The 25813-nt window shown below is 36.5% G+C and overlaps 2 protein-coding genes and 1 long non-coding RNA gene across 3 annotated transcripts in view; all 3 read left to right on the forward strand.

Annotated features, from left to right (window-relative positions):
• LOC112465517 (TSC22 domain family protein 1-like) overlaps positions 1-10369 on the forward strand; it is a 79052-nt gene extending 68683 nt beyond the window's left edge. The window contains exons 5-7 of the mRNA XM_025033085.1: positions 2971-3129; positions 3888-4236; positions 4804-10369. Of these exons, the coding sequence (XP_024888853.1) occupies positions 2971-3129; positions 3888-4236; positions 4804-5230 (935 nt within the window). The 3' untranslated portion in view covers positions 5231-10369. The remainder of the gene's footprint in view (positions 1-2970; positions 3130-3887; positions 4237-4803) is intronic.
• A 5978-nt stretch (positions 10370-16347) lies between these two features.
• On the forward strand, positions 16348-18294 carry LOC112465518. Its single transcript, XR_003042032.1, has 3 exons — positions 16348-16427; positions 17183-17685; positions 18145-18294. It is a non-coding gene; the product is annotated as an uncharacterized LOC112465518 (long non-coding RNA).
• A 1824-nt stretch (positions 18295-20118) lies between these two features.
• LOC112465516 (4-coumarate--CoA ligase-like 7) lies at positions 20119-24441 on the forward strand. The gene is made up of 8 exons (XM_025033084.1): positions 20119-20278; positions 20447-20566; positions 21085-21292; positions 21513-21988; positions 22550-22727; positions 22811-23029; positions 23205-23434; positions 24249-24441. The coding sequence occupies exons 1-8, from the start codon at positions 20231-20233 to the stop codon at positions 24432-24434; spliced, it is 1665 nt and encodes a 554-aa protein (XP_024888852.1). The 5' UTR covers positions 20119-20230; the 3' UTR covers positions 24435-24441.
• The last annotated feature ends 1372 nt before the right edge of the window (positions 24442-25813 follow it).

Raw genomic sequence — 25813 nt, forward strand, 5'->3', positions numbered from 1 at the left:
AATTTTATATCAAGTTGATTACAACAAATTCATTGAATTATACAATTACGTTAATAACACATGAGTTACGTACAGTTAATTGAACAACGAATAATTTGAATATAAATAGTTTTACTCTATAAAATAATACTTCTATAACCTATTACTTCTAATTATCACAATTTCTAACAGACTTTATTTCATCAAAATTTTAATTTTAGTATCTTAATTTTATTATCAAGAGATTCTTAATATCAAATGATAAAAACGTAACGAGAAACAGAAACAATAACACATTAAAACTTATTCGAAAACTGATTTAAAAAATTATTTAAATTTTTCAAATTCTGCGGGACATTGCATCATTTATTAAGAAGTAATAAATAAAACATTAATTTAATACAATGTCTCTAACATATTTAATCTGTAACGTTCATTGTATTTAAACAACAAGAAAACTGTAAGAACATGTATATAACTGTAAGTAATCTAACTTATGCTCCGAACGGATTTTATCGTAATAAATTGTATTAAATTCTTGTCGTACGATATCTCACACGTGACACAACAGTGGAAGGCAGGAAATGAGTTCTGCTCAAGGTTCTACTATGCCTTTAGCTATCTGATCGTGACGAAAGAGCGTAACATTTGCCCTTCTCTTCTCTCTCCCCCGTCGTGACGACATATTCTTCAACGTCACACCTTTCACGAATCGCCCAATTAATATTCTACCCATCTATCCCAATAATTGATATGCCACAGGTGATACGGCGCGACGATCTGGAAGAACGAACGGATTAGATTATCTGAACTCACTCGGAAAATTGAAACTATGTCATAATTGCACAAAAACGTCGATTTCTAGCTACTTTATGCACGGATTGATATATATATTTTCGCAGATTGAGCAAAATTATATATCCTATAACTTTTACGTTACATCGCCGCTAATAAAATTTATATTGTGACAATAATACGAAGAGTAATATAGCTACCTCATGATTAGAAATTTTGGATCAGAAACGAAACATTATTTTATATTATGTAGAGATATTCTTACTTCAGAAAAGCGAGGTATCTATCGGAATTTCGAGCATTTAGAAAAATAGGATGAAACACATCGTTGTATGTAAGAGTCGAGTAAAATTAATAGGGAACGGAAGAGAGAAAATGATCAGAAACTTGGAAAGATAAATAATGCGTTATACGGTACAATCACGCTGGAATTTTGTCACACTGGTTGAATCGTAACGAGAACTGGTTCAATACCGTTGCGAAATGACCTGAGGATAAATCGTCGTGTTCCTGATCCGCTCTCGCAATAAGCAGATTAGCAGCGGAATGTTAAGTCGCAAGTCGTAATCGCGCTCGATATCAGCGTACTGTTAATAAATAAATGCGATTTACACTTTTCATTTCGGCGTTAATCGACGACATCGAGCAATCTGGTAGCATTAAGCAGAGTCACGCGTAATTGTAGAGATATAACGGATTTTCCCTCTTTATTATTACGACTTAAATCGCGTCAGATCGAGGCAGTAATAGAAGTACAAAATATATATGCTTAGTTCAAACTATTAATGACTTTTTAACGAAGCTAGGAAATAAGGAAATATCTACGACTATGATCGTTTTACAGTTAACTGAACATTTCGTTAATCCATTATTTAGCAACAAAAGTCGCAGGTTAATTGTACGTTAAGCAGTAAAATTAAAATTTTTCATTTTTTACACATAAGAAACTAAATTTGATATTTTTGTTTCTCGTAGATCCATCGAAAATCTTTAGACAGTTAATGAATAGGGAGAAAATTAGAGGTTTGATTAATCGGTAAAACCAGGTTTAAAAACCTAATGCCTAAAAATGCTACAAGCTAAAGTAATCATCTATATAGAATAATATGGCTATAGAGCAAGTAGACCGAAAGAATTATGAGCGTGCCAAGGTTAAAGTTATCAATTACCACATCAGACTTCCATAAAAACGTGAGCGAAAGTGCGCTCGAATCAAGTAACCAACGATTTCTAACACATCCATCAACCATTTCGTTAAGAAGCTCGTTATTATATACGATCGCTCTCGCGATCAGAACGTTTTCTCTTCAGAGAAGTGTAATTAAAATAACATCCCGCGCACCTCTCGCCACGGATTACATTAAACATCTGCGAAATGAATGCGAGTAAAGAGTAACGCGTATACGAGAACCAATTTCTCTATTTCCCGACGAATGACATCGACACGCTTTTCAGAACGGATGAGAGCCCTTCGAGAACCCTTCGTAGTACAATAGAAATTAGAAGAAGTGTGTAGGATATGAGATCGTCTTCATGGCAAGAGTGACAGAGAGAGTGGGGCACACGAAAAGGGCACGAAATTCCCATAATCTCATTTTTTTTTACCTCCGCGGCATTCTTATAAGCCCACTTACTGCGGCGGCGTTTCTGATCCATAAATTTCAAGATCTCTTTCCGTTCTCCGCCTCTCGCCCACTCTCTCTTCTCTCTCCCTCCCCTATCCCAGTTCAACCACCCGCCCCACCCTCTGATACGCTACAACCCTCGGTACGATTCTATGAAGGCCCATGACGGCGCGATGACAGGCTCACAATAAGGCTATACAGAAGACAGCCGGTTTTTTTCTCTCTATACGCGAACGCATGTCATAATGCGGTGATTCGGGTTCGGTCGCCGTTCTATATATGGGGGCAGTTATTTATATTTGCGCATGGGGTGTATACGTGCACGTGGGACCATAAACGTATCGGAATTCGGGGGCCAACCTCACCTGGCACTTCACGTGCTTCTCGCGCGAGAAACGCGTCCCGTGGATTCCGCTAACCGAAACGAAGGGCCGTGAGATGCCCTACCCTGAGAAACGCGAGCTATAGGCGAAACCTGAGCTAAGCGACTTTCGCGTCGACGCGCCAACGAATTTTTCCGGAGCAATGAGCAACGTGTGTGTGAGAGCCTCTCTTCCACTTTTTGTTCCAGCGAGCTGCTGCGGCGTCGGCGTGGAGGATTCGAGCGTGCCCGATGCCAGTGGGCCCGCGGGGGCGGCTGGTACCGGCGGCGGGGTGGCCGTCATACCCGATCGGCCGCCTCTCGAATTAGACAAATTACCGCCTTATCACGACGTAGCGCCTAGTCCCGGTGAGTGTTATTACGGGACGCCTGCTGTTCGACGCTTCTCATACATATGCGTACGCGCCGTCGAGAGAGATCGCTGAGAAATGGCCGCTCGTTACTCGCATGTTCCCGTCACGTTACGTGTATTGCGATCGCGAACGCGGTAGCACCGTCTCTCACTGTACCTACGTCTCATTTCGTTCGCTCGAAGAAAGTCGAGCTTACAAAACCGGATCTCGCGACTTGTTCTCGACGGCGTTTTCAACTAGTCGATAGTTCTGTAGGATCTTTCACGATGTTACGAAACAAGCCCATATCTTGCGATAAGCTAAACAAAATATAGCTGGTACATGAAGAAAAAGAACGAAAATGAGCCTATAATGTCAAGCGTATCTAATAGTTGCACCTATCTGGAAACTATCTTTCAGAAGGAAATTGAATTCGTGTTTGAAAAAACTTGATTGATGAAACAAAACAATTTACAAAAAACAGAATTGTCCCAGGTAGCAGAATGACGTCTAAAGACATCTTAATGACGTATTATTGATGTTAGAGACATCATTAAGACGTTATTAAATACGTCATTTGTCGTCACTCTGCTACCTGGCCTGGGGTTCTTTTTAACTATCTCTTCTGAGAAAATCATATCAGGCTCACCCAATATTTGCAAAACTCTGCATGTCACAATGATTGTCCCTTTATCATTAACATGCCGCCAAGGTACGTAAAGAAAATATACTAATCAGCATGGGTCTCAAGTTGTGGATGAAATCGGACTTTAGGGCACAACGTCTGGTCGTGGTTGGGCTCTCGGCGAGGCGGCGGCACCCCGGGAGTCGTCACGACGCCGCTCTCCCTTCCTCAGCACCGACGAGCGATGAATCTTCCGGTCGAGAATCACTACACCCACATGCAAACCGATGAGGCTCTATACGCGGAACTGGACTCGCAGGCCGCGAGCTACGCGAGCGATTTACAGTTACAAATGAGAGGAAGCTCGACGTACGGTACGACTTCCGGCGGCCAGGACGACGAATATCACGAACTGGACGCTGCCAGATTACATCGTCATTACGGAGGTAGCGACAGATCGCTACAGACGGATACACTTCGTACTCGGCATAGTAAAAGGTAAGTCAAATATACTTCCAGATTTATACAAATTATTAAATACAATAAAAATATGTTCGTCATCTTAAATTACGATACTACGTTAAGGACATTATATACATATTTCGATATTCTAAAGATTAAGGATTTGGATTGATGATCGTTACTCTCTAAAGCTGAATAGTACCGCTAAATCAGTGATTCAGATCTAGTCACTGATTCAGATTTAGAGAGTATATTCGCAAAATTGTTGTTGAAAGAATGTTAAAATGTTTCACTGCTCATTGATTCGATTGAACAAGTTCAGAACGATCGCAAAATCGATGATTACGGAAGGCGATAATCATACGCAACGATTTACCGTTTCTCGACTTCCTAGATAGGTAACAAGCTCAATACTAGCTTTGTTCTGGCAACGCCTTCTGGGAGCCTAATTGCCCGTTATAACAACGTGCGCATCCGACACGCGTCGCCGCGTAATCGGCAATTATCGATACGGCCGATACGCCTTGCGTATGTTAATGGCGCATTCCGATCGACTAGCCGACCAGTGATTATTATCGAGAGCTTCGTTATCGCTGCTTCTAGGATACAAGAGCCGGACTACGAGATGTACGAGAATGGGCGTTCGACGCCGGTACCGCCGAGTCAGCATCAGCATCATCATCGCCATCACCATCATCACAATCATCACCATCATCATCAGGAATTGAGGATCGGTAGCAGGAACAGCGAGCATCCCTCCTACCAGAACACGGCGTACACCGGAAGCGACGCCGAGCCGGATGGGCCGACGCTGAGCAGTGCACCCAGCAGCGCCTATTACAGCGATCTCAGCTCGAACTCGGCGAATCAGCAAATGTCGACCGCGACAGTACCGTCCGCGACGGCGGCGACGACGACGACGACGACGACGACAACGATAAACCTGCACCTGAATCCGCAGAATCTGGACACGCCGCAGTATAGACTGGCGGCAATCAACGAGAACACAGTGCCTTCGGATTATATTTAAGGGATGATCTTTTCGGAACAAAAACGCGTGACGAAAAGTTTGAAATAGGCAATTATACCGACGTGCGTTTACTTCGTTTGTGAACGAAAAGTCTTCACGTAGTATTTATAATTTAACTCGTTACACGCGAGAGGACGATAGGAAGTTGTCCTTGTAATAAAAAGTAGGAATAAACGAAGGTGGAGATCAGAGGAGACGAAAGACTGTGAAATTTTTCGTCACTGTTCGTCGTGACTCGAAAGTTTCTTCAAGACAGTGTTTCACGGTGCTCAGTTAAGTTTTGCCCGTACAAGAGGACTTTTAAGTTTTGCTCGTACAGAAGGAATTGAAAAGATCACGTTTGGTAAAAGTGTTGTTTAAACCGGCGGATGTGTGTGTGTATCGGAGACCGGTTCCGGATAAAATCGATTTCTTGCCCGGCAACGCTCCACTTGCTCCTTTGTCGCCACACTTTGTGGTCCTGTTAAGACAATCGACTTTCGAGACACGCGAATCGACGGATCAAGCGACGCGAATCGATCGGCATCGCGGCGCGTTCCCCCTTTGCTTTTACGCGCTAATAAAATACTAGGTATTCAATGTCCCGATACTTTTTTTTTTTAGACAAAAGACAAGCGGAAGATAAACCGGTTGGCAGGTAAGTGACCAGAGAAAATCGTGGCTGCGCCAGGAATTAATACACGATTAAGCGCTATTCTCGCGAAATCGACAAAACCCTGCGATCTCGAACAAAAATCTTCAAATTGCTAGTCGCGGACTCAACACGCGATCGCGCTCGTTAGAATATTGATAAATTTATGTTCGCGTTTACTTAAGATGCATTGTGGCACGGGGATATATTTCGAGTAACTATGGTGCCAACTCAGGCGTGACGCTCGATTTTCATTCGGTAAACGTAAAGCAAAAACGTAATGATACCGCGCACGAAGAATCGCACGTTGCGGTTTCCAATCAGTAATAACACGCTGAGATATAAATTGATGCCGCTCCGACATTCCTGCGAAAGTCAACCAGTACTAGGCGAAAGAATCGACCCCCATTATTTCTGCCACCCTTCACGTCAATCAAAGAGGGAGGGGGAGCAAAATTTTCAGACCTACATTACGTGAGCGGTCAACGGCAACGTATATAACGTCGAATCTGTTCAAATTACCGTAGCTGCATTGATGGAATAAGATTGCATATAGCAAAAGTAACCCTGCATTAAATTTGATAGTCTGTATAAGAAATAAAAACCACACAAATTGTAATGAATTGAAAATGAAGGTAGAAATTGGAAAATTGCGGTAAACAATCTCGACATTTTCATTACAGAAAAATCAACTTTAAATTGACGAAAAAGTTTCCGATTAACAATTAACCAGTAGAGAAGTGACGTATCTTGTACATTTAGCTTATCTCAATCTTAGCTGTTACACGAAGATTTGAGCGCGTTTTACGAGATTCTAACGCATTAGAGGGTTAATTCGGAATCTAATGGGGCATTATGATTGTAAATATTACCGAGAGGAGAAACCGCACAGCAGATTCGAAATGCCTACACGATACGAATGAAATGAAGTCGTTTTGAAGAGCAGGTGCCCCGTAATTTGACGTTCGGGGCTGCCAGTCAGCGCCCTCGGCTACATCCGTCCGTGTTCTCTAAGCATTCGCTGCCGCGATATTCCCAACCAGCATCCTTCCGTGCTTGCCGCGCGCAAATGAGGCCTCGTTTTCACGTGCGTGCCTCGATTATGGAAAATTGCAGAATTCCGTGCCGCGAACGTCGGCGGATCATGATGCTCAACGAAGTACGTATACGATATTCGCACGAAACATCTTGGCGAGCATTTTATTACGTTATTTTCTGTCTTTCATTCTATATAAAATAGACTAAACAACGCACAATGCAGCGACAGATCGCAGGAGTTTTGTTAATGACTAAAAGACCGCTTGTTAAGTCTATATAGCGACTTCGTTGACTTCGTTGTTTGATTCGTCGAATTTTGTGCCAAAGCGTATTCAGGGTAACAAAATTGCTTCTCTTTCAGCGGGAGACGGAAGAAACGCATTACAGCAAACGATGTTTGATGCTCACAATAAAATTGTCTTCATGACCTTGTCGTGTAATACGGCAACATTTTACGCCAATTGTGGGAAATATTTCTGGTAACGCTGGATATAATCGTATACGTACTTCGTTCGAAGAATCGCGTCGAGTCGCATTCGCGTGTCACGCGACGGATTATCGCTCGAGCACTAGATAGGTTTCGGTCTTGGCGGCGTATCAGTTTCAATCGTTTATCCTCGATTCCCGATCGACGGCGGAATTAATTCGTCTCGCTCGATTCGGCGGAGAATCGTTTAATCGTCGCCGTCGTGTTCTCTTAATTAGCTTCTCAGGCGAAGCCGATTGTTCCCCTCCCCCCCCCCCGTCGAAACACAAACCCGAGAAGAACGCGTTCTCTTGCTTCGCCTCGAGATTCTCCCGCGCGCGTTTCACGTCGTTCACCTTTAGCTCACCTGTACTTACACACTCACACGTCTACGTTCAACCGAACACTCTTTGAAACACACGAGAATGCCCGCGCTCATCTAAACGCGTCTCGCTATATATATGTATGAAAACAGCTTTAGAACCACTTGATTCTTCAAGTTTCTAGTTACCTCGCGCTTAACTGAGGAAAATGCGAGTGAAGATACGCCCATTACGTTGTTGAAAATTGTGTTGCGGTCTTCATAAAGAGAAATAAAGCTCGCTATCAGGAAGTTTCCAATTGGCACAATATGGAATTTACTTAAGTTAAAAAAGCGATCACCTCTTCGCTTTTATATAATTGCCTAAGCATGCGAGTGGCACGCTTTTCTAAAAATATTTCGATATTCTGTATGATTCGGAGAGAAAAAATTTCGCATGCATATTCCAATATCTGTAACTTATACCTCATTATCTCTAATGAATTAAAGAAATGTGTCAGATAGCAACCTCGAAAACAACTTTTTGCGGCTAGCAAAATGATCAAAACGCACGAGATTATCGAGATACATAACCGGGAGGCGTACGCAACGCGCAACGCATACATACGTTCAAGCAACACAGACGCAACAATGCGCTCCTTCTGTGGATACGCTATAATTAATTGTGCCCTCGCGGCTACACAATGGCGGCAGGGAGAACCCGGTACGACTCTCGATGCTGTATTATACCGCCGAAAAAATATCCCATGACCGCGCCACATCGTCGTGCTCGAACGGGTAGCCCTTATCACGGTCGTGTTACGCGAACGAGAATGTATTATGGAATTCGTTTAATTAGAGCCCGCCTCATTTCCATTCGCGCGCCGTCTGCATCTGCGTCACGCGTCGGAACTTCTAACAAGATCGCGTGTTTACGGATAATTTGGAGTCACAATCCGAAAGGCTGCTATTCGCATCTCTCGTAATCCGCGTCCAGGTAAATTAACTCGGTCGCGTTGCTATTTATCGCGAAAAATCTCTAACAACGTTGCCTTTCGTTATGATGAGGCAGATGCGAGATCCACCGCGCGTGTTAATCTATCTCGTGCGAAATAATTGCGAAAATATCAAATCTCTTCCATATTTGTGCTATTTACTGATCTCAACGTCACTTTGAACCGCGCGAACATGAGACATCGTATAATATCTGTAAGATCGAACATCTATTTTTATTTCGGTTTCGTTACTTCTACTTTATATAAATATCGTAGTCGTATTGAAGTTTAGATTAACTCTTTAATGCAACTAAATTTTGTACAAGACACTAAAACGATCGGAGCAATTGCTATCTTTTTATGAGACAGTGAACACGAGGAAACTTTTTTGTCATTATTAGTAATAAAATAATAGGTGAGATAGTGACTTGGTAAAAGCAACACGTAAATTAAAAAAAAATTTTTTTAGTGGTTGTAATTAGTAATCATTGTACTCCAAGCATTTACCAAGCACTTATCAAATAATCATCAAATCAAGTAATATTCATAAATAAAGATCAAATACCATTGCATCTAGTGCAAGAAATAAAAGTACAAAATAATGATCGCATCCGTCCCGTATAACCGGCTTAAACTTTCCGCTTGTCGTGTTTGATTTGCGAGAGGAACGTATGTCGTCTGAAAAGCACACGCAAAATTTTCAAAAAGATCGACGTCGCCTGACAATCGTGGGAATTCGCGCGACTGGATTCTCGCGAATTTCTCTCTCGAGCCGGACTTTCTTTTATATAATGCCTTCTCGTGCTAGGACGGCTCGCGCGGGATTCGACGGACGTCCCAGAACGATCATAAGGACGGCCATGGGTCCGCCCTGGCCGGACGCACCGCATGTTCGTTCGGACTACGGGATATATAAATTATACATGTAAATATACGAGCGGCCGGCTCGAGAGATCGAATTGTGAGATATCGAGATGTGTTGGCGATTCCCGCGTCCTTTCTCTCCCTTCATAGGTCCCTCCTTGCCCCTCGAACCCGAGTTCGCACACATATGCGCATGCAAGCAAGAATTCACGCACTATGGCAAATGTCTCTGTCGTTCTTCGTGATTTCGGCTATCGACTTTATCCTATGCACGTTTTCATTGGCGACGTCGATTTCGATTACAGAATAATTTCAAAGACTTCTACGGCGCACACATTCCATCTTCTCTTATAAAATTAGCACATAAACTATTAGATAAACCAGTGATACACAAGTATTTCCCTATGTCGATAAACTGATACGTTAAATGCGATTCAATTGAGTCCTTATTTCCTCAAAATAAAATACTAATTGAAGTATACATAGAAAAAAAATTCAATCAGTTCTACTATTCTACTAGAGACCCTAATCAGAGACTGGCCATCAAGCGATTTCCTCAAAATCCTGTGAGAGAGAAGGATATAAGAGAGAAAGAGAAAGAGAAAGCGATAAACATTCATATCGCTTTCTCTTTCCCTCTTATATCTCTTTCTCTTTTTGTTTCTCTTGCTTTTGAAGAGAAATGGCGAACCAATCAAAAGTGGTCTCCTTATAGCCAGTCTCTGATTAGAGGATCTCTAATCTTCTACCAACATTCATTTTGATTAATCTTCATTTTTAATATTCAACGGTTTCCGATATTTTTTACTTTTTCATCTTTATTGATTTTATGATTTTTAAGAATAAAATCGTGCACACACATAAATCATAATTAATTTTGAATTTAATATTAAGATGTGAGAACATCAGCTTCATTATCACAGACTGTATAATCTTATATGCGAATAAATTATAATAACGAGTAAAATTAGTGTCGCGTATAATTAATTAAGATTGACTCAACATCTATCAATAACTGTGTGGAAATATCGTACTGTTATGTGTTACTATTTATTTGACTATATGTATCTTCTGAGCATTTGTTCCTTATTTCATTTACGTATATTTAATATGTTTGTGATTTTATAAAAACGACACAAGCAAGTGCACGAATGTCAAAAGGTAATTTCCTCTCTAAAATTATAACTCACTATACGCTGCATAAAAAGAAAGAACTATTGCGAACTGTAACCAGTGTGAAATATGGAATTTCATCATAGAGATTGTATATTTAACGCGAGCGTCCTTATATTGACGTCGGCCTATGACCTAATCGTTCTAGTTTTATAATTATTCCTCGACGAGATATTTTAAAGATCGATGTAAAGCGTTGCACTGCAATATTGCCGATCTTGGCCGCGATTCATTGATCCGTGCTAATAATTATTAGTTACCGCTAGCAATTCATTCCACGCGTGTGCATGTATTGCGAGTGCCTTATGTCGCAGCAAAGCCTGATTATGCACAATCTAGTTGTACTTTGAACACAGTCAATGTCAACATATCGAGCGAGTCACTGTGCGTTTATGTCATAATTGCGAGACTTCAGGTATGAATGATGCGTGAGAGAAATCGTTGATCACTTTAATTATTTAGTCAGCAAAAGTTGCAACAATTTCTCACGTAACGCATTGACGTAACAAATGCACGTGTCTTATGTTAAATATTTCTATAGCTCCTGTAAATTTTACTGAATTTATGTATTGTATATATAAATATTGTAAATTAAACGCGTAATTAAATTAGACATTCCGCCGTACGTGGCGGCAATCGATTGTATTAATATATAAAATGGCGCAACAGGTATCGGCCGCACTGAGACCCAATTGTGTAAAGACGATTAACCATCGAAGAATCAAGAATTTATCATTGTGAAAACTTATCTACGAAATTTCAATTTCGATTCCATCATTTATTTGTCGATGCAAAGCAGATATGATTTCGTATCTTATGAATATATAGCGAAAGAACTTTACATCCATCGGCCGATAGCCGTGTGCGCTATATGCAAACGTTCCTGCGATTACTGTACAAATTACCGATATCGTGTATTGTGATGTAACGTTTTAACTTAACACGTGCATCCAAGAAACGTAAAAATTAAAAGAACGCTGTTATACCTTATTTTGTAATTTAAAAATACGAAAAGATGTTAGAGTAAAAGTAAAAACATTTTGTAACTAGCGTGAATTAATAGCTGATGCACAGCTGTCGTATCACGAAATAAAATTTATCGTAATGATTATAATCGTCATTGCCCACAGCGGATACATATGAAATTTGCATAATACATTCCATTTTATGAATTAATTTTTATACGTTCTTAAGTATTATTATTTAATAATACTTAATTTCCAATTTTACTTAAACGCTACAAATTTTTTTATATTATTAACATTGCACAATCAAATCTATATTTTTCAGATTAAATTCAAAAAAAATTTTTTCACAAATTTTTCTTTTAGTATTTTATGTCAAAATAATGCGGAAATGTGTTAACACTCTTTATTTCACATGTATCCCGTTACATAACGAAACATTTAACGATTCTTGCCTGAAAAAAAGTCACAAAATTCTAGATGTAATGTTGCGAAATTTCACATATTGTGATAAGACTTGCCGATAGATAAATACCGCATACGTGATCGAATTAATTCGCGTATCAAATAATTCTGAAAAAGTCAATATATATGTCAGCGAGATATTAAGCGAAGCGATATCACGGATAGAAATCTAGTATCGATGAAAGGAAGATACATAGCGGAGACTAAATTGATTTTCTTCTTTTTCGCGATGTTATACCGTCCGAGTTTTCATTTCGCGCGAGGAAAGGGAGTATTCATAATCCTTGGAGATAAATGTAAATGTTCCGACTGCCTATTCAATATTCATGCACTGACGAAGGCGCATGCCGACAATCGCCCGCGGGCAGAAATTTCAAACGTATGTACTTGTAACTTCCTTTTGCCTTCGCTAAAATGCCATCTACCGTACTAACAAAATCGTTGGGTTTTTGTTAGAAGAGAACGATTCGATCGTTTTCTTGCGATTTAATCGCGAACGATAACGCTTTCAACGTCTTTTCGAGGGTCCGTCCCGATGTAAATTACGTATTTAGCACGAATTGTATATAAGATCACAAATTGTAAAGAGACGCACTATTTTATTATTGTATATACTCTAATCTGAGATTGTAATCGAGATCTTCGAAATTTAAAATTGTACAGCACAAATAAAGAAATATTTCATATGTATATCTGCTTGCTTTCAGGAACTATTTCCTATCAGTGAAAAGATATTGATGAGATGTAATAATAAACTACCAAATCCTAAAAATCCTAAAAAAATTTGAAAGAGATAAATTGTGCGCAACATTATAAAACTATACTTTAATAATTTCTAAACTAAATTATGCAGCTTTGTCAATTATTATTTCCTAAAAGTCTATTCGCTTTCTTTGCTCGAATTAAATATATTTACCTCTGAATTCGCCACATCGGTGTCGTCCTGTTTCGCTCCGCACTGCATAATAAAATCACCGAAATCTCTGTGCACCTGGAATTTTTATAAAGAAGAGATTTATTTCATTGCATAATAAGCAAGATACGCATAATATAATTATTATCATAACTATTTTTCTATATGTCTTAATATTCGAGACCAACAAGAAAGGTCGGCTTATCGATATCCCTGTGCTCGAGAGCGGTCGCGGCCGAGAGTTATCGTTGTTTCCGTAATGTAACGTCGCACTGTCATTCAAAATTTACGAGGCCGCGGCGCTAACTATACGAGAGATCATCAATTTTTATCACATTCACTTCCGAATTGAGCTTAAACATGATAATTCTTTCCAAGCATACGGCTGATTTGTCGGACGATTACACAGAAATTTCATAACTTTCGTTACGACCCGCCCGCGTATTTCTCACAACCGCGCGCTGGCTGTCATTACCTTTTTCAATATCTCGTCATTTATTGAAGGATTAAACGCAATTAACCGCAAACGATATAAATATTTCACAGTAGTACAAGACTATTTTAATATTTTATCATTTACTTATTGAAAATTACTTTGTCTTTCTATAGTTTAGCTATATAATTGATATCAGGAACACATAAAAAAGTTTTGCTACTTATCTATGTTTTGCTATATGTAACAAAAGATAGTAATCAAGCGTTTACCTGTAAACAATTATTATACGCATATGTTGTTGTAAAATAAAGTGACGTTATCCCAGCAATAAATGTAAATAATAAAAAACCAATTTTTTGCTTTGCTCAAGATACATATGCAGATCAATTATGTAATCAGACTGCATTAATACTACTTGCAACTTGATCCTGCTGATTTGAAAGATTACTTAAATAAACGAACGAGAGATTCAAGTAGATTAATACAAACTTATTACGTATTCAGTTTTACATTTGTTGATGGATATAACATTACAATTGTATTCCAGTCTTTGACAGTACCTGCATATTTAACTTCGTCGAAAACCTTTCTCACTTTTCTCGCTTTTCTAAGTTCCTCGTTCATCGTTGAAAGATCTTTCACTCTGGCATCCTTCTGGAATCCTTTCTCACTGCAAATAAATTAAAAAATTAATAAATTAATAAATTATGATATACTTAATAAATATATGATATCTATAATTAATAAATTATGTTATACTCTCACTGGAAGTGAGTATAACATATTAGTAGTAATTTCCTATAATGTCCTGTGATTTCCATGACTGCGGTTCACTTAACACTACAAATGCTTCGAAGAATTCTTCTTTTCCTTTTTTTCAAAGAAGAAATAAGAAGAAAAAGAAAAACGCTTCAAAGCATTTGTAGTATCAAATGGACTGCAACCTATATATTTATGTCTGAATATTTCCTCGGTGGATAACACGTTACATTTACAATCTTTGATAATTCTGTTTCGTAGCGAAATGATTTCTATGAGAAACCAAAAATTAAAGAAAAAATTTGTCAAGTGTGTTATGATGAGACACCTGAGCTGTTCTCAAAATATTTAGCACTTTATGAAATAATTTTTTACAAAAGTCTACATCTAAGAAAACGATTTACACATTCGATATATTCTCTTTCTCTTTCTCTTTCATATAATTAATTTAATGTGATGATCACGTGAAATTTTACAGCTTTGCTGTAATCGAATACTTTATTATTATATCATGAAATGTGAGGCAATAGGCTCGTTTATAGAAAATTTGGGGAACGAGCAACAGAGAATGTTTTAGAATTTTTAAATTAAAAATCTTTACGGCGACTGTTTGTCGTCTTTTATTATCCGCGATCACCGCGTTGCGAGAACAATCACGAACAAATTTTTACAAACGATACAATTTAACGTTATTAATTTTCTGCAAAGTAGAGATTGTTCGCACTCACAACGTTCATACGCATTTCGAAGCAACCTCGCTCCCTCGATCGCGACACGAAAACATCGAACGCGCGTCCCATCCCTTCAATCTCACCGAATATTAATTCCCGTGCTTAAAGAGAGGTTCAAACTATTCACTGAAAGCGTCTTGCCGCACGATTCACTTATTCGAAGTAGAAACCGAAACGAAGACAAGAGACGCGAATTTCGAGGTTATCGTCTCCCTGTGACACGCGGGACAACGATTCTATCAAGATTCGGATATATCGCGCTTCGAAACACTTATTTCTCACGTAAAATTCACTCACCGATCACGGAGCACTGCAGGAGACCCGCCAAATCACAGCCGGGAGGGTGGCTCGTACGGCGTCTCGACGTCCAGCACGGCGGCGGTCGGCGTCGGCGTCGGCGTTCTCGTCCAGCGACAGCACCCCACTCGTTTCAGTCGACACAAGAAGGAACAGAATATTCGGCGTACGTTCACTTAGCAACACTCCGTTACCGGATTTCTTTTCGTTCACGAGAAAGGAATTACACGAGCGACAACGTCTCGCTGCGTTTCGTACCGACGACGGCGACGACACCGACGTTGAATGTATCACGTATTACTTGCGCCGCTTGCGCGCGCCGCTGCCGCCGCACAGTCGGGTGAGACGTCGAACGCGATTGGCTCGCGAGTCGAGCCCTCGAATCCGGCCAATCACGTTCGGCCGCTCCGAGCCGCCGGCGCGACGCCGACGCCGCGGCGCGTGGCGTATACCAGCCCAGGTAGCATTAATGTCTAAAAGACATCATACAGATGTTTTTAAGATGCCAGAAATCTTAAAGATGTCTTTATGATGTCTTTTAGACATTAATTGCTACCTGGGAAACGCACTGTACTAGGCGCGACCGTTGAAAGAGCAGCGTACGTTCAAAGTCGCTGCGCGGCCGATTATTCTTGCCGGTGAGTGGCCTTGCCACTTTGTTTCCGTCAACGCTTGGACTTTGGAGTACCTTTACCTGCGGAAGTGCCTCATCAGCTATCGTTCTCCAGGTGAATTTCACACAGGTATGAACTGTTTGTGCTCCGCGCGCCCGTCGCCGCCGCGCCGTGCCGTGCCGTGCCGTGCTCCGTGCGGGCTGCGTTCGGAAACGTCACCTGTGTGCAAACGAGTATACTCTCCCTTTTCTTTCTATCTCAGCGAGTTAGAAGGAGAAGAGAGTATACCCGTGGGTACCCGAGTGACGTTTTCGAACGCACCTATTGGTGCTGTGTGTTATTGGGAACGCGCTCGTTTCTGCGATTGGCACTCCTGCTCCTCGTTTCGCGGGTCGCGAGAATAATCGCCTACGCGAGTACGTGCCATACGCGTTCAATAATTTGCGAATGTATTAAGTGTTTGTCGGAATGAACGTATCGCGCGAATCACTCGCTCAAGACGCAGATATCGAGGTGAAGACGTCGAGGCTAAGTCGGCGACGGGCGAAGGTATGTGTGGTGTAATTGCGAAAATTTACTTTCGTCGTGATGATATTCGCGGGCGATAATCGTGGGGCTATTTTTCTGGACTCGAACGTAGCATTTCGTTTATCGCGTGTCGCACTTTGAATGCAGTGCCGGAATAATTGTCTCCGATGTGATTTATCTCCGATTCTCTCTGTAAAGAAAAAGAGGGCTGAGTGTGATACTGTCGTATGATTCGTATATTGTCGAGTGATTCGAGTAACGGAACGCCGTGATACATCGCCCATTCGTGAATGCGTCATAATCTCGTATACCTATCTCGCGTCACGTAAATTAGCGCCATTAGCGGTCGGCAGTCACGATTCTTCGTCGTATAAATTAATAATGGAATTTTACTTTCGCGAGATTGACGAGTTTGATAACGTACTACGCGTGCTATATTTAATTTCAATAGGGTATCTTTGATTAATCAACTGCGTCTACGTGTCTTTATTAATCGTCCACTCAACTCGCGTAGTACCGCGGCAAGTTGTCGACATCTTAGAATTTAACATTTTGACTTCATTAAAGTAACGCGGTGATGAACGCAAAACGAATTGGGGCAATTTATATTATTATTTTAAATATTGTTTTATTAATTTATTTAATGAAAAAGAAGACAATTAAATTAATTATGTTCCAATTTTATTATAATTTTTTGTAGCCTATCTATTTATATATATATATATATATATATCAATAACTTGATTTTATAATACACCTGGTTTTATAAAACACAGTAAAGAACTTCCTTCCCATGGGTACCTTGGCCAGGTGGGAAGGCCCAGTACCCCGAGGATGTTACCCAAGCAAAACTCTTGTTCTACTTGGATAAAAATCCAAAGACGGGGAAGCTAACGTACCCTCGTCCGCCGATTTAATTGAATAAACGAACCGCAGCCGGTTTGTCGCGTATGTTTTGAGAGTGCTAGAGTATTATAGGAACTCTAGAGAGTGCCGTTCAAGTAATCGGACTAAAGAACTTTTTCAAAGTCCTTTAAAGAATATTACGGCATGTACTTGACGGAATATTTTTCTCATGGGGTTTTTAAACGGGAGTGCCGTACAGTATCGCGCGAAAGACATTTACTGATAAATTAGTCCGCGCGCGATTATAGTTTATTATTCGTAAGTGTTTTTCGCGAGTGTCCTCTGCGGTGAGAGGAGGAGGCCTGACGTCCTGAGAGGAGGAGGAGGTCTGAGAGAGACATCGGGCACCGGCGCGCGGCGGAGCAACCTTGAGGTAAGTATATATTATCTCTGTAACTCAGATAAGAGCGAAGACGTCTGTATCAGTTTAACAAGACAGATTTTAAAACTGTGATGTAATCGCGGAAAAGAAAGAAAAGAATACAGAGATAAAAATGCAAATATTGATTTTTGTCAGTAGCGCTTTTAATTGTAACTGTACAGTATAACAATGTTTAACGTCCAATATTTTTAGCTTTAAAAAAAATTCAGTATAATAACATTCCTTATATTCTTTTAAATATAATTGTCAAGATTTTTCCACATTTTAATCATAATACCAAACATGTAAGTTTTTGTTTCCTTTGCTTTATATACCTAAATAAAGTTAAATGTTAATTTTGTATTTCAGCAAAATACAATATATTTATATATCTCGTTTAATGCGTAGTAAAAAATATTTTTTTTATGTTAAAATGTTCTCTGTAGTTGCAATGATTGAATTTCGTTTCAGGAGACAGAGCAAGAATTAATAGATTTTGTGGCAAAAAATATGATGGATCACACTACAAACTTTGTGCTGGAGTGATATTTCTGGATGCTTTTCTGTATACAGGTTCAGAAAAAATTGTGAGAAAAAATTTAAAGAAATGGTTAAAAAATCATTTAAGCACCCTAATTAATTACATCTATTCAATAAGGCAAAATTTGTGAATATATATATACATATATAGTCATGTATGCTTTTTCCGAATAGATACATATTATAAACAAAGAAGATAAACATTTTTTAATCTTATAAAAACACTATCGATAAGATTATGGATGATAGAGATACGTAACTTTCTTAAAATTAGAATGAATCTAGTCTTCAAAATAAGTTTTAGAAATAATAGCAATATAGTTATTTTTAATGTGGAGGTTTTTACAGGTAATTAAAATCTGTTTGCAGATGTTTGTTTAAAGTTTTAATAGCAGGATTGCATGATTATTTATTTAGCGAATTGGAAAATAAACTTAAAAATATATAATTATTTAGTAAAAGTTTATGTTTTATATCGATAAAATACTTGTCTTGTTAAAAATAATTTAAAAAATTAATAATAAAATTTTAAGTTGCTGAATATAAGGGCCCAGTAAAATATATCTTAAAATTTAAAATCAAGCAACTATTAATCAACTTTCTCTGTAACTTCCATTTTTGTCTTCCTAAATATAGTTATGTAATATGTTTGAGTAATACGCAATTTTCTTATCACTTGTATATCACCTGTCAGAGTTGTAAGCAAGATTTCAATTTGTATGCTTTTAACGGACATAAATAAAATATTAATTTCAGTATTTGTTAAAAAACATATATAAATTAAATATTACAATAATTTATTAAAAAATAAATAATATGAGTCAAGTTGCATTAAATTCTAAAAAAAAAGATATACCAAAAACAATATATAGAACTAGAAATAGACACTACCAGTTATCTAGTTTTAAAATATTTTTCCTTAGATAAATATTAGAAAACACTGAATAAGAAATATTAAGACTAATTAATGTAATCACAATAATGACACAGCTATGATTTACGATTGGTTGAAGCTCTTTAATTTGTGAGGAAGGGATAGTATAAAGATACGTAACGCGATGTATAGTCAGTAAATGCTCGCAGTCTACTGCTAACAGCGCTTATAAGTTTACCGTTATTAGCTTGTCCGCCGAATATTCTTCAAAAAGGATAATTTTTGTGTAATAAAAAGAAGTCCTTCATCAAGTACAAAATTTTCTTTGTTGCAATAAAGGTATTGTACTTAGTTGTGCCTCCTGTATTATTATTTATTTTTATTTACAGTAACATACTAAATTTTGCCGAGTATTTTCAGAAATTCAAGTATTCATCCTCTCATTCATAGATATATTATATAATTGTCAGATAGAATAAATAAAGATATTAAAACGTTAACTTTTTTTGGTTTATTTAAATATATATGTATATGTGTGTGTGTCTATCTTAATTTAACTCTATTTTATATTTTAAAAATAATTCAATTTTCGATTTCAAACAACTTGCAGTCGCTCTGAAGATCAACCGCTGTTATTAAAAGTATTTTGTTGTGTGTGTTTGTTCTGTGTTTTATTACAAGTGATGTACATTTACATAAACTCTCACGATTAAATCAGCATCTACATAACTTAATTAACAAAGATAAAAAATTATGTAGCAAAACCGTCAAAAATGTCATTACTTTACTAGCTTAATAAAATCCAATTAATTAAATAATCTGCAGATAAGATTAATTAAATAATCTGCAGATAGTTATTGTATACAAAATTATTATATATTTTTAATTATTATATTTTTTATTCATGTGCATACGTGGGTCTACAGCGTCCGAACCAAAATAATATCTACTCGTAACCGTAAAACTGGCAAGTCTGCCTGTCTGGCTCCTTTCTCTTCAAGAAGAAAGACAGGATTCAAAGGCCCAGAGCCGTTAAATAAGATCAATATTTGATCAATTTGAAGATCAATTTTCTTTACAATATTGTGATGCAATATTGTAGAGTGACCTTGTGTTGGATCGCATTCAGAATCTTACATTACGATGGCAGAGCTAGATATTTCTAACAAAATGGTTGAACATGTCTCGAAGGTAGGTCCAAAATCAGCCAAATAATGATCTATTTCCATGTGATCTTTCCATGTTACGTCTAAAGAACAAAACTAATGAATGTATGATTGACATAAAAGACATATAGCGTAAAGACATTAAAGACAATAAACAATTAAAACAGTTTGATATACAATATGTCGTTTACAGAATTTTACCGTGGAAAATGGCGTTTACAAGGGCAAAGCGGAGCATAAATCGAATAACTACAAAAGTGTTGGAGAAATGTTATGGACTAACATAAGAAATCATGGAAATAATATCGCATACGTGAGTCGACGTAATACATATGACATCAAAACATTTAAGATTAAAAAAAAACGGACATAAATATTTAAATATTCTAAAACTTAAAAACTGATATTAACGATGTTGAAAATAGAATCTATTGCGATTGCTCTTCGAAATTGTTTATACGTATAATACATGTTGAATTACATAAAATTGTTTTATCAAAGACATGAAATGAACAAGCAATGTTAAAAGAGAATGCATGTGTATGGTAGAAGAAATACATATTTTAACATCAAATATAGAGCAGAATAATGGAAAACATTTAAAAAATAGGTTTTATGCTTTAAAGCGATGATAATATGCGTTTTCTATACGTATGTTATAATGCTTTTCTACAAAAAACAGCTTATTATCAAAGAAAATTTTTTTAGCAATGTTATATGCTAGCCATGTTAGCAAATAGAGAGCAAAAAGTTTATGAGACACAGAGACATAAAGAAAGACGTCCTCCTTATATTTATACAATACTCTTGATAAGATAATTTTGTGTTCAGCTGGATGCACAAACCGAAAAAACGGTAACATACGCACAGCTGCAAAATAAAGTTGTGAGATGCGCCTTATGGCTGCAAAAACAAGGAATCAAATCCGGTGATGTCATCAGCTTGTGCACGAATAATCATCTCAATTCCATCGTGCCTTGTCTTTCGGCAACTTATATCAATGCGATTTCCAACCCGTGGTACGAAAATATGGACTTGCGTAAGTTCTTCCTCGATTATCAAATAGTAATTCTAATTCCGCATATTTTATTTAATTAACTTAGCGGATTAGAAATAATGCATTTCCGATAATGCGTTCAAATACAATTACAATTTTATCTTGTAGATATTAATTAAATAAAATTTTTTATTGTTTAAATGAACAATAATATTAAGCATAACATTCATTTTTATAATACTTACGAATTATTTGTAATCAGAAACTGCAATGCACGTTTTGGAACTGACCACGCCGAAGGTGATCTTCTGCAATGAGAAATCCGTGGATGTCGTCTTGAGCGCGATAAAAGACAAAAATTTCAATCCCACGGTGGTGATTTTCGGTAAGCATGTCGATGCAATTTCGTTCTCTGATATTTTGAACAATTGCAATGATGCGGAAGTCTCAAATTTCCGTTACATTGAGCTCGACGACATCCAGAAGACGGCGTGCATCTTGCACTCGTCGGGTACTACGGGACTGACGAAAGGTGTCGAACTGTCCAACTACTACGTACTAATTTTCAGCCAGGAAAACAAGTTAAAAATAAATAACGCGCCATCACTTTGGTTTTCTTCTCTTTATTGGCTGAGTGGGATAATATTGAACTTTAATGCGATCGTGAATAGTTCCAAAGTGATCCTCTATCCAGAATTTGACGAAGAGATGACTTGTCAACTGATAGAGAAATACAAAGTAATATTATGTTAAATGCTTGTTCAAATAATTAAAACAAAATAATTTTAATTTTCAAGATTTGTTATTGCAAAAATAATGATGACTAAAATGTCACGTTGATATAATTACCTCGTACTTCCTATTATGAATAGGTAATCACGATAATTTTTAGCTTTTACTTTCTCGTGACCTTTATGATGAAGTTGAAATGAATTGTGAAGAATGTGAAGTGAATTGGTCTTCCTTTAAGCATACTGTAATGTTTTTTATTTGAGCTAATTGTCGCGATAACTTTTATTACTAATAGAATAATGCGATCAGTTCTTTATCAAAACTTGTCATTCACACGTGACATATATTTGAGATAACGAATTACATTTTGATGAATTAATAGCGAATTATAATACATGATAATATTTTACACTCAAGATATGTGAAAAATGTTATTATGATACATATAATCGTGTTTCATGATGTATCCTTGTTTATATTATAAATTGTAAATTTTTAAATTAGTTTTATGTTAGCATATTGTGCATAATATGACAAAATCCAATAGTAAATTATTTTATTGCCTAGGCAGGATTCGTTTTCTTGAGCTCTAGCATGCTCAATCGGTTTCTCAAAGCGGGCTACGTAAAGAAATATTCTTTGTTATCTTTGGAAACAATTTCATACGATGGTGCAACAACTAAGTCAAAAGTGCAGGAAGAATTGAGACGTATTTTGCCACATGTCCAGATATTACAAATTTACGGTAAATATCATTATAATGCGATAAAATATTAATATACATTAATGAGTGTTATAAAATTTCGATTACATTCCTTGTGTTTCTAGCAATGACAGAAACCGGTCTCATAACAATGCAACTGCCGAACCACAAGAATGGATCTTGTGGAACAGTTACTAAGAATGTACAAATAAAAATTGTGGACTTAGAAAACGGAAAAGTACTTGGTCCGAATCAGTCGGGAGAAATATGGATAAAATCTTTAACCTTAATGACTGGTTATTATAGAAATCCTGAGGCGACGAAAAGTACGGTTGATGAGGAAGGTAAAGAGTTTCTATCTATAATAATAATTACATAATAATATATAATTATATTTTAAAGTCACTTATGACTAATAAATGTAAAGTAAATAAATTATATTCCACTATGTCTTAACGAACATGTCTAATAATGTCGTGAAAATCTAATATAGCAAATATAAATTTGGAATTCTTTCAGGGTGGCTACACTCGGGTGACATCGGTTATTTTGACGATGATGGGGAATTATTTATTGTTGACAGAATAAAGGAACTTATAAAATATAGAGGATATCAAATCGCACCCGGCGAAATCGAAGATGTGTTAATGTCGCATCCAGCAGTGCTAGAAGTAGCAGTAATAGGAATACCTCATGAGTTAGACGATGAGCACCCTCTTGCTTTTGTCACCAAGAGGTCTAATGTCAAGGTACAATTTTTGTTAGCATGATAAGATCATAGAACAAAGATAAAATAAAATCAAATACCAACAGAATAATAAACCGATTTATTTCGTGGAATATTTTCCTAAAATTTCTGGTAGATATCTAATAGTTATTATAGAGAATCAAGCTCATAAAAATAAAGACGTTGATGCGATCAAAATCAGAGGGCGATAAATAAATCTGTTTAAATAAGTAAAGATTTGATTCAATTATGAAAGAATCGCGAAAAAAATGAAACTTCTATACTTCGTCCAACGAGAGATCATATGGTTGATCAAACATAAATAACGATAGGGCACAGAGCCGCAGCAAGGTGTTCGCGTTAAATTATTTTTATTTTTAATAGTGTTGGACAATATCTATTTAAAATAAAATCTCTCGTTGGGGACGGAGTATAGATAAAAGTATATTATCTTAGTTAATGCTTTTAACTGGAACTCTGTATGATAAAACATGGTTTGATATAAGATTGACATTGAGTTAGTTTCAAAAATTTCATAATAAAGTCCTTAATAAATTGTTATTGTAAAAGAATTTGTAATATTTTATTTATATAATACAAATCAATCTTATATAATCAAACTTATATAATACACATCTAAATATTTATTTTCTTATTTATAATAAATTAATGTAAACATTAATGAAAGTGGTTTTTTAAATAATGTGTTTTTTGAACGAATTATTCATACATTACTTTGTAATACAAAATAAGAAATATTTTTAATGTATTAGAAAATTTCTTTCTGCATTGGTATAATTTTATTTATACATAAAGGTACATATTTATACATACAGGTGACGGAACAGGAATTGATGGACTTTGTATCGAAGAACGTGATGGATCACTTCAAACTACGTGCAGGAGTGATATTTCTGGATGCTTTTCCGTATACAAGTTCAGGGAAAATTGCGAGGAAAGATTTATTACATTTACTCAAAACAATATTCTTGACTTGTGTCAAGATATTTGAAAACTATTAGTAAAAAAATATTCTTTGTTGTAAGAGAACTTACTTAAACAAAATAAAATAAAATAAGTAAAGTGTTTTTCTTGGCTGTAGAATGATTATTTTTCTGTGTACACGCATCGGTTACAGTAATATTATAGCATATAAAATATATTATATATGTTTTGCATTTGAAAAGCTTAAAATATTTGTAAATGTTATATATATAATTATTGGCCGAATGCTACTGAGCTGATGTAAATAAAGAAATGTAGAAAGCAATAATTGGACCTAATCTTTATATAAAATTTATATATTCGGACTTGTTACCTATTCTTATTGAACTATAATGTTACCATTTCTGAATCGCAAATTGCGAAATTAAAAAAATAATCAGATGCAAATCTGTTTATGATTATTGTTATTGTGTATAATTCAAGATTTCAAGACTATCAGCATTTTTATTCAGTAATAAAAAAAATGATATAATTATGTAGATAATAAATTCGGCATCATAAGTGTGTTACAGAATTATTTTTTACCTCTTCACAATTATCTATCTTTGATAATAACTCTCAAAAGAAGAGAAACATAGTGAAAATAAAAAAAATATAGTTTTATATGTACAGTTTAATAAATTAATTTTTAAATAATTTATATCAGTAATTCTTCCGATTGCGAAGATATCGTATATTTATTTAACATACATACATTTAATTTTGTTTCAAGTAACATAAAGTAATGGAAATTATTGATAAATATAAATAAACAGACTACAAAAAATTAGAAAAATAAAACTGGCATATTGTAACCTGATTTTGTTCTCTGAAGCGGGTCGCGATTACTTTAGTTTCTCATTCTCTCTTTCTTTTCTTCATCGCAATCATCGTAAATACGAACTTTTAATTAGAATTGAAAGTCCTAATGTCGAAACCGCGCGAGTTCGCGAGTTATGATTAATCCGCGTTGTGAGTGATGGACATAAATTGCATTAGAATCAGTAAAAAGTTCAAAATGCGATGTGCGAGAATTGTATAAAAATAAAAGAATTCTATTTGTAATTTTATATATTCTGGAAATATATATTAATTATATAAATATTTAAAAAAAGAATTTTGTCTATAATTTTACATGCGTATTCCAATTTATTTTAATATATATTTTATATGTACAATACACACATGCGTGTATTTTAATTTTTTATATTTCTCTAGCAATATACGATACATGAAATTATAAACAGAACTCTATCTCAAATTCCGACACAAAATTCTATGCACATTTATACTGGAATTTAAACAACGTTAACGAAATATTTTGTGCGAAATATCTATTGCGGCGAAATGTTAGAATTATATTAGAATACATATATGTAAAATTATAGACAAAACTCTTTTATATATTGGTATAATT

This window comes from Temnothorax curvispinosus, unplaced genomic scaffold (assembly GCF_003070985.1).
Source record: "Temnothorax curvispinosus isolate PA1 unplaced genomic scaffold, ASM307098v1 QBEX01015291.1, whole genome shotgun sequence".
NCBI lineage: Eukaryota > Metazoa > Arthropoda > Insecta > Hymenoptera > Formicidae > Temnothorax > Temnothorax curvispinosus.